Source organism: Dreissena polymorpha, chromosome 1, assembly GCF_020536995.1.
Source record: "Dreissena polymorpha isolate Duluth1 chromosome 1, UMN_Dpol_1.0, whole genome shotgun sequence".
In the NCBI taxonomy this organism is placed as follows: Eukaryota; Metazoa; Mollusca; class Bivalvia; order Myida; family Dreissenidae; genus Dreissena; species Dreissena polymorpha.
In genome coordinates, this window is record NC_068355.1 from 166601295 (window position 1) to 166611513 (window position 10219).

Consider the following 10219-nt stretch of genomic DNA (forward strand, 5'->3'; position numbering starts at 1 on the left):
CTCTTACAAATTGAGAAAAACTGATTTTAGGGAAAGTTTTTATTTTATTGTAAACTTATGGTCATTATTCCTCATTAATTTGTTAGTAGAACTGTTTGACTGTGGTTGCAAACCAGCATCTTTACTGTCCGTTGCTTCATTAATTCCATGGAAATATTCCAAATATTTATACAATTCAGCTATTCTCGAATCTGGTCGTTGACAATAGTTGTATCTCGAAAAGTCACTCCATCAATTTTCCTCTTATTAAGTTGTTTCATTTGTGATAGAGGCCTTGCTGTCTCTTTTCAGGTTATGCCATTTAATTCTGCATATATCTGCTAATTACATAGAGTCCTATTGTGCATAAATCTCTTTTGCTAATAAAACTGCGTGCAACATTGAATTTGAGTTTCACAGGATTCCATATGTCGATCAATTCTTCTCTATTAATTTAATTCCAGCTGTGGAGTGTTACTCGTGCCCCACCCTGGTTAGGAGCTTGTCGGAATGCAGGGCGACGACCACGTGTCAAGTAAGCGAGGTAAGTGAAACACGTGCAAACCCGTTGTGAAATAACATTGCATTTTGCTGGTGTGTAGGCGAATCTTCTTTTGCGTTATAAATACTTCTTTCATAAAGTAAACACTGCGTTTGCATAAAACATTCTGCTTTTGTAAAGCATTCTCTGATTTTGTGCTTGCTAATGCAAGGATATGTAGTTGTTGATTTTTAACGGTTTTAATGGATTAGTAAAAACATTGTCAACATAAATTACATTATATTTCACACTGATATGTTATATTTTCGTATAATACACTGACCAATGAGATTTGGATAAATGCGATGTACTAATGTTTTTGTTTTTTTTTCAAACAGTTACAAAAGCAATTTACAAACGTGTTTTTCAGGCTTGTTACGTGATGGAAGTCTTTGACTTCGACGCCTCTCATGGATTCCGCGCGGGATGCATGCCAAAAGACGTAAGGGATACGATTTTATGTTTACTTCTTAATTTTAAAAACATGTTCGAATTACTTTTACTTTTGAAAAAAAAGTAGATCGAGCACCGCAAGGACTTATCATTTCCCGATATGCCCGTTGGGTTTAAAGCAAATGCTTAATAAAAACAATTTCTTCTGTTTGATCATGTTAGTAATGAATGCTTATGTACGACCAGCTCCAAGTTCTTTACAGGGAGAAGGGCGCCGCCAAGATTGATTCAGTATCATTGAGAGGAAATTATGAGGACAAAACAACAAAAAGACAAAGACGGAACTGTCGGGCCTTGAATATCAACGACCGCGCATTTCACTCCAAGTCTATAGGGTAGATATGAGAAGTAAAATAATGGAGCTAATCCACCGATCAAGTTTCCAACAAAGGAAAAAATCATAGGAACATGCTACGAGAACACTATGCGCTGAGCAAGGTCCAAAAACTGATTCACTAGCTGAAAGGCTACCACTGTTACATCATCGAACTATCCAAGGTAAGATAGCTAGGTTACGGAAAAACATCCACAGACAGAAGGGAACAAAATATGTTTCAACAGAATACATTCTAAACATCGACACGGTTTGTTTAAATCCTTATGAAGGAGATAGTAAACAGCGGCATCAATTGCACCCCATTTTACTGCAGGCTCATTTTCAAACGTGTCAGCGAGACACCACCGTCATGTAGCAGGATAACGCGGGATAACACAATGCAACCACACAGACCGTCCAGAACATCAACATGGCATATTCAAATCGAGCAAGTGCACAACCAGATTGATATCAAACTGGTAACGTAACGGTTCAAGTCAAGCAAAAACAATAAAACACAATATCTTTTCTTGGCGCATACATCAGGAACGACTATGACTAAGTGCTATCCTCAATCAAGCTGAAGTTAAAGATCAAGTGCATCACTTAGAACAATCGCATTAGATTTGAAATCGAGACACTAAAAAGTCCAACACCATCACCAACAACTTCAAGGAAAGCCTGCTGTCATCGGCCGAAGAAGTTCTTGGGAAGGACAGAATAAAGAACAAACCATGGGTGACGACCTTGATCATGGGCCTCTGTGACAAAAGAAAAAAGCTGAGGCGTACAAAGGTTGCCAGCCTAAAATCTAGGACAGAATACCAGAAGGTGAAAACGGAGATGAGAAAGAAGATTAAAGATGCTAAGGAGGAATGGAATGAGTGGCGATATATCAATATTGACAAGCAGATGACAACATGCAGCTGTAAGGCCTCCATTATCCTCGTCACCTTCATGAAGACCAGTTAGCCCGAGGTGAGAGTTTTTACAGACGTTGACGGGAACACCCGGATAAAGAATTCCGAAGTCCAAAACATATGGATGGTACTGCAGTGACTCCTATAAAAACACGCTTAAACCAAGTCTTCTTCAAAACGACAACCAGATCAGAAGCTGTCGACGTTAGTCCTTCGATACTTCAGACTGAGACGTAGGAGGCAGTGCGCAGTCTGAAGTCGGGATAATCTGCGGGAGTGTCACGTGGTGCGGCAACGATTGCAGCAGTGACGGCACTTGGCTAGAAGATCTAGGGGGAGATGTGATCAAGGACTAAAAAGTATAACCAATTTCCGGTCATCCCCCTTAAAAAAACGGCAACCACAAGTTTTGCGAGAAATACTGCACAACATAAAACTATAAACATCAGTCATCCCAGATAAGTAATGTTATCATCATCCTAAACCGATTGAAAATAAGGTACGAAAAACAGCTTGCAAAAGAGTATGCTGGATTAAAAGCTGGGCACAGCCAATGGAACAGATCTTCTGCAGAATTATCGTGGAGAAACACCTGCAGCACCAACTTAAGCTCTTCCACAACTTCATCGACTTAAACAAAGCTCTCGACCCCGTTGGCGTGATTGCATATGGCAGGTGTTGAGAGGGTTCAACATTCATTAAAAGTTCTTCGGTCATCCCCCTTTAGAAAAACGGCAACCACAATGTTTACGATAAATACTGCACCACATAAAAACTATAAACATAAGTCATCCCAGATAAGTCATGCTATCGTCATCCTAAAATCAAGGCAGAACCAGTGGAACAGATCTTCTGCAGAGTTATCATGGAGAAACACCTTCAGCACCATATTTAGCTCTTCCACAACTTCATCGACTTAAACAAAGCTCTCGACCCACGTTGGCATGATTGCATATGGCAGGTGTTGAGAGCTGATGCAGTTTTCTAAGAACTCTATGGAAAAGAGAGCAGCACAGTACTGCTCAAACTGTTGACTTCTTTAGGACATAAGTGGGCGTCCTTCTTAGATGTCTGCTCACCACGTCATGTTTAATCTTCTTCCTAAGAAGATAATGCCGGAGACTGTCCAAGACCCCACATCTCTTTATCTAACGATTGCGGACATATCGCGAAGTTGACACTCGCTGATGACATTTACCTAATGGGTCGCACAAGCAGTGAACTCAGCGACCTCATGAGTATGTAGATACTCATTAAAGAGCAGGAGCATATGGGATGGAGGTCATCAAAGAGAAGTCGAAGATCATGGTGCAGTCATCAACGTGAACAGGGAGAAGCTGTAAGAAGTGACCATTTTAAATACTTCAGGTCATGTCCGAATAAGAATTGCAATAGCGATTGCCTGACTGATCATATTGTGGATAAGCAGATACATCACCTTTCCTACCAACTACAAGCTCTTCAAGTCTCCATTCTATTTTACTACTGCGAATCCTGGATGTTTCGGGCAGGACACAGAACGGATTTAAACACAAGTGAAGCACAATACTAATGAGTACCAATTGGTTCGTCTGGAACATGACAGCAACATTTTTTGGCCTACAAGAGCCCCTTGTGGCAATCATCAAACGGCGAAAAATGGATTGGTTTGAACACGTCATCAGACACGACTCGCTGTGCAAGACTATACTGTAGACCACTATAGAGACAGTTGCAGTCGAGGACTTCAGAAAAAAGCTGTACCGGTAAAAGGAAAGATGGTGATGATCATAAAGATCATGACAATAAAGCATACTAACGACAACGTTTCGATGTAATTGTTTGTTCAATGCAAATTATAACTTTACAAATGAATTTTGTATTAACAGCTGTGCATTCCACACAATAACGAGCTGATGGTTGGTCGAAGTTCGAGCACGGTTCACACCAGCTGCTGTGATACGGACCGGTGCAACATCCGTATGTAACATCCAAATGATATCAATTCAGTATACGAATACATGTGTAATGTATGTATAATTCACCCCACGCGGATATGCTAGCCATACATTATTATGAAATACAAAGGGTACAAACTATAAACGGCATTTAACGAAACCAATACCTACCTTATACCAGAAAACACTAGCTCGATCAGCAATTTATTATTAAAAACAAACATACATGCATTTAACATACTCGTACAAAAACCTGTACAGGGGAAAGAAAACTGACTAGGACAAATCATGTGTCCACATGGCACGAATTAACGCACATTCCACTTTATATAAGCTAACTGTTTATGGTCAAATTATGTTGTTGACCACTACGTGTGACATTGACCACTGAGGATATCAGACGTGCGATAAACGCGACACTCATCCTCCTCCTGTGGTCATTCTTTAGTGGTAAGTTATTCTTAAATAAAATGCTAAATGATAAAGTTACATTGCGGACAATCTGTTTTATGGCAATATCTGACCTTTAACTTTAAGTGTTACCGTTACCTGTAACGTAGGGAGACGAGCGTAACATGCGACACGTCGTCTTATTAGTGATTACATTTGTTATTTTAAATTAATCCATCGCATTTTTCAAAGTATGACTCAGACAGGGAATATCAAGTTGAGACAGCCAATTTGACAAATGACTTAAATATGAAGTTGCCTTTCAAGATAAGACAGCGTGTGTTACACGATGAACGTCGTCGTAGGATTGTAAACATAAGTGGTAAGTTATTTTAAAATAATCCATCAATATATGGAGTAGTAATGACTGAGAGAGAGTAAACTTAGAACAGACGAAAAGACAGTACAACTGGTACAACTGGTTCATGACGCCACCTATGAAGGAATGGGTGCATAAAGCATATCTATATTTCATATTGAACCAGTCTGGTGCGTACGAATATATACATCTTTGCAAGTGTTACTCTAACGAAAAAAATGTATCATCGAGTGTTTCTATTTCAGCGCCAACAACAACTTCTTCAACAACCACCGCGACTACCACTCATCGAACGCCCAATCCCCGCTGTTTGGAGCACGATCACGATAGTAGCATCTGTTCTCGGTTGGCTTGTAGCACTCCTGAGAATATCCTCCATTGTCCTATAAAATGCGGGCTTTGCCATAAGTAAATAAAAACCGAAATACCGATAGTCTGTATGATCGTCTGTGGAAACGGCGTAGGCCCTCCAACAATATGACAATGTTCTAGTTTTTCAATGACTTGAGGTCAATTAACAGTAAACTATATGTTAGCATGCTTCTCTAGTTCGTTAATTTTGCTTAATTTCTTTTTTATTTGAGCAATTTATTTCATACACCAGCAAATGAAACCGAACTGCCTTTTGTACCAAAGCGAGAAAAAAACGCGCTTCTAGGAAAAACCCTATAGTTTTTTCTTTGACTCACACGAGGAAAATGTGTAAAGCATAGACGAGCAAAGTAATCAAAGTACATCGTAACTCCAAATAATTTGTTAACGTCTGTATACCCCCTTAGCCAATAATACCTAGACTTAAATGTGACCTTCAATTATTCTGTTTATTTTTTAATCGTTGAGGTCCAGTTCTAACAAAAAAACATGTAAAACTAAATTTAATTTAAATGTATATAATCAAGACTGACGTTTACCGAGAATCTTAATTTTATCATGCAGAATTATGAGCAAACATTTCAGCAAAGTATTTTTTTCTCGTAGAAAGCTTTACGCGTGAATGCGTATGAGAGGCTAAGGGTTATCACATATATGGCACCAAACCTCATCGCTATAAATTGCAGTCCACCAAAAATACAAGATAAACATGCATGTAAGAAGAAAACAGTTTCATATGACATTTATTTCACCAAAAATATTTCGTTTTTTTTAACAAATTGAATTGGGAGTGAATGGCTTTTTCCCACATAAGAACCTATGGAACTTTTTTAATCAGTTTTTGTAATTCGTGTATGATAAATGTAGCTTCTGACCTTCCTGTTTATCTGGAACAATTTTCAAGCTCGTTTGCGATATCATTAAAAGTTGATACAAGTTGTATGCTTATTTGGGCAAATTAATGTGACCAATAAACTGTTCCCATGATTTCAATGAAGTCATATATGGAAAACTAACCCGCCTATTGGTAGCAATGATTTATACCGGACGGGAACTATTTTTAAACTCGGTCGAGATATCATTAGAGCGAAGGCTCTGGGCAAATTTTCTTAAGATTTTTACACAAAATGTGACTTAAAGAGGATTCAAAGAGCTACGGTATATTATTTACATACAAGAAAAACTTTCCCGCCCCTGGTGGCCATGTTTTTCAACGGACTGGAACCATTTTCGAAATCGGCAGACATGTCATAAGAACGAATGTTCTGATCAAGTGTCATGAAGCTTCGACAAACAATTTCACTTCTACAGCAATCACAAGATTTAACACTAAAACTGTAGGAAAATCTGCCTATCCTCCTGGCGGCCTTGATTCGGGCCGGAAAAATGTTCCATTCCAACCGAAAATATTATCACAAAATTAATTGGTGAGTTTTATGAATATTGGTTAATACATGAGAGTTGTAACGTGTTAGCAATTATTCACTTCTGACATTTGATGAAAACCGCAGGGCCTCCGGTCGGCAATGTTTTTTAAGTACAGGTTCCATTTCGAATTCAGCCGTGATGTTATTAGAACCAATGTTCTGAGAAAGTCATCAAAATTGAAACAGTTTCGAACTCAAACGAGATATCATAAAAAAACTAAGATTCTGAGCAAGTCTCATGATGATTATACACAACAGTGACGTATACAGTGCCCACATAGGTTCACTATATCGATAGACGAGAAACTGCTATGTCCCTGGTGGCCATGTTCTCAACTTATGAGCTTTGTCAAAATATCATTGCAACAAAATGCGCACGACGGACAAAAGCCGGACTCAAAAGTTCACCATGAGAAAGTTGCACTCTGGTGAGCTAAACGTATTATTGATGCGACCTTAATATATACTATTGCTGCTTGGTATGAATGAAGTTATCCCACAGTAGCATATACAGTACGTATCAATCTACCGGTAATCCAGCATCTACTTGCGTCAATTAAGGGGTGATTTCTGCAGTACAGTGTGTTGAAAGTAGACAATAATTAATAAGTCCATTATATCCGCATTATTGCGTCATTATTGTACAACTACTGTTATAGTGTGGCACGTTTTGATACCGTCTTGCCCTACTGAGTATCCAGAACAACGCAGGTAAACATTTGTAAGATTTTCTTTTTCTTTTATACCTTATGATTAAATATGACATTTCTGCAGTGAAATACCAGCAGTGAAAATAAACAAATTGTTATTTTCGGCGGTGAAAATAAAAAAAATCGGAACTACTATTTCTATTTTTAGATTATCATATCAAGATTATCATATTTTGTTATAATAATTCACGAGTGAATTAAAATCGGTATTCCATCGAATCAAAGAAATTTTCTTTTTCTGTTATGCCTTTTTTACCGTTTATTTACATTGTAAAAGAGTTTAACTGGAGAATTTTGCTGAAATAATGACGTCATTTTGTGTATTTAAATGTATTGAGGAACTCCACGGGAAAAAGGGTAACTTTTTAGCGAAAAGGAAACAGCTGTTAAATATTTTCTTGAAAAGGGGGCATAAAAGAAATAGATTGTATTTCATGTCAGTGTAAGATCGTTTGTTATTTCACTCGTGATCATATATGAAATTATATTTTCTATGTCTTTTACTCGTGAAATAACAAACGATCTTAAAACGTCAGCCACAAACGACGAACACAGAAAATTCTTAAATACCGTATTTTTAGTTTTGGTTTATATTGATTAAAATATCACGACTTGATTACATTACTTGAAAAAGTTGTTAAGTTTCATATTTTCAGTATATTCGGTAATAAAATTTTACTGGGTACAGGTACCAGATAACGACCAGTTAACTATATATAACGCAAGTAGATTGATCATCATCGTCGCGTGGTAAACCCAGGAATGCAAATTTTGCATGCGTAGTGAATTGCATATATCTGCTTGCGTAATTTATTGTGTGTATATCGTTATATCACCTATATTCGCGATGTACTTGCGATTTCACATCGCAAAATTTTATTACCGAATATACTGGGAAAAAAGAACTTTTTTCAAGTAATGTAATATACCAGTCGTGATATTTTAATCAATATAAACTAATTATATTAAAAAAAATCGTTATTTTAGAACGTTTCTTATTTCGTCGTTTGTGGTTGGCGGTCCCTTTACACTGACATGAACAAATATCCTCTATAGAATAAATTCAACAAATTCTACAGATACCAAGGTGTTCAATACTCGACTTAATTTGATATCTTATTTAAATATACCAGTCCCTGTGTTCACTAGTATTTTTTGTGTTCTACACACTATACTGAATTGCTTAGCAAATGTATTATTTAATGAAATAACCACCACAATGCAAAAATGTGTTGAATGCATGAGTCTTCCATGAAACTACAAATACAGATGGTTTAATGGTAAGTAACATCCTCTTAATATTTTCTACTAAATTTGTTCAATGTATGACCCTTGGTGTCAAAACTGGATTTTTGAGTATGGTCTTAAAAGTTTAATATTTTTGTTCTTTTGAATTCTGTTAATGTGTGTGCATGTGGAAGTTCGCTTTACGGGAAGTGAATTAAAAGTAACATCAGCGTATATTGTAAGAAAACAAATAATCTTAAGAATCGAAAAGGTCGAGAGCGAGTTATTTGACAAAGAAATTGAAAACAATAAACTGTCACAAACAATAAGCGAAATGAAATGCAAATTGAATGAGCAGAAAGACGAAAATGAACATCTTCGCAAACAACTAAAACAGCAGGAATCCAGTTGTGAAATGAAAATAAACGAAATGGAACAGTACAGCCGGCAAAGCAACATCAAGATAGATGGTATACCCGATAACGATAAAGAAACCGCAAACGAAACAACAGCAAAAGTTTTAGATACGCTAAACCGAAATATCCCCGACCTTCACTTGTCAGAACACGATATCGATATAACACACAGAATAGGTAATTTCGACAATAGAAAACCTAGACCCATCGTTCTGAAGTTGATCTCCCGCATAAAAAGAAGCAAAATAATGCAGAGCGCCAAAATCCTGCGAAGACAAAAAACACCTTTATACATTAACGACCACCTCACCAAACTGTATAACCACATCCTTGCTTGTGTACGCAAAAAAACAAAGAGAAATAGTAACATCAACTTGGTCCCGCGACGGCGTCATCTACTACAGTAACATCAATGAAATTGTGCATAAAGTGACACATGATCAGTACAAATACTGGATAGACTTGCCATGGTCGAACTAGTAAAAATATCTTCGACCAAGAGAGGTAACCTTTCCAATTAATTGAAGTATATACAACTACACAATATAACACAATCTCCACGCAGAGTTGTCGTTCCTTGCTATCACATACAACTCTGCGAAAGGCTCAGCACGCCATTTTGTCTATAAAATAGATAAAACCTAACAAACGCATTCAATGTATATTTGATTGGATATTTAAGATCGCATGCATTAAATTAAGAAATATGACTTTTAAATGTAAATAATATAATATAAATCGTGCAAAAACTTGCGAGTTTTAATGCAACTCTTTGGAACTATTTTATTGCCCATTTACGCAGATGGAATCATTCCATGCACTTCACAAATTTAAACAATTGAACATACTTTTTTATTGAGTGACGTTAGGAATTGCTTCGACGTGTGTATGTATGTTGGTTTCTTAACATAAAAAACATATCAATTTTATATAATAATGAATTAAGACTGATATAAGATATCATGGTATGAGATGGTTTTCTTTAATGCAGTGAATGCAATGTAACCGTCGTGCAAGAGATTGTTTAGTATACTGTAACCTCAATGATGAACGCTTGGAATGATCATGACATGAATGAGACGCTTTCATAACAATAGTCCGTTCTGAGCCCAACACAGAGGTGAATGTAATGTGACCGTCGTGCAAGAGATT

At 37.1% G+C, this 10219-nt stretch overlaps 1 protein-coding gene across 1 annotated transcript in view; it reads left to right on the forward strand.

Annotated features, from left to right (window-relative positions):
- The window catches only part of LOC127859835 (uncharacterized), a 29309-nt gene extending 23854 nt beyond the window's left edge, over nt 1–5455 (forward strand). The window contains exons 4-7 of the mRNA XM_052397358.1: nt 444–523; nt 891–962; nt 4078–4168; nt 5161–5455. Of these exons, the coding sequence (XP_052253318.1) occupies nt 444–523; nt 891–962; nt 4078–4168; nt 5161–5327 (410 nt within the window). The 3' untranslated portion in view covers nt 5328–5455. The remainder of the gene's footprint in view (nt 1–443; nt 524–890; nt 963–4077; nt 4169–5160) is intronic.
- Nucleotides 5456–10219: the final 4764 nt, after the last annotated feature.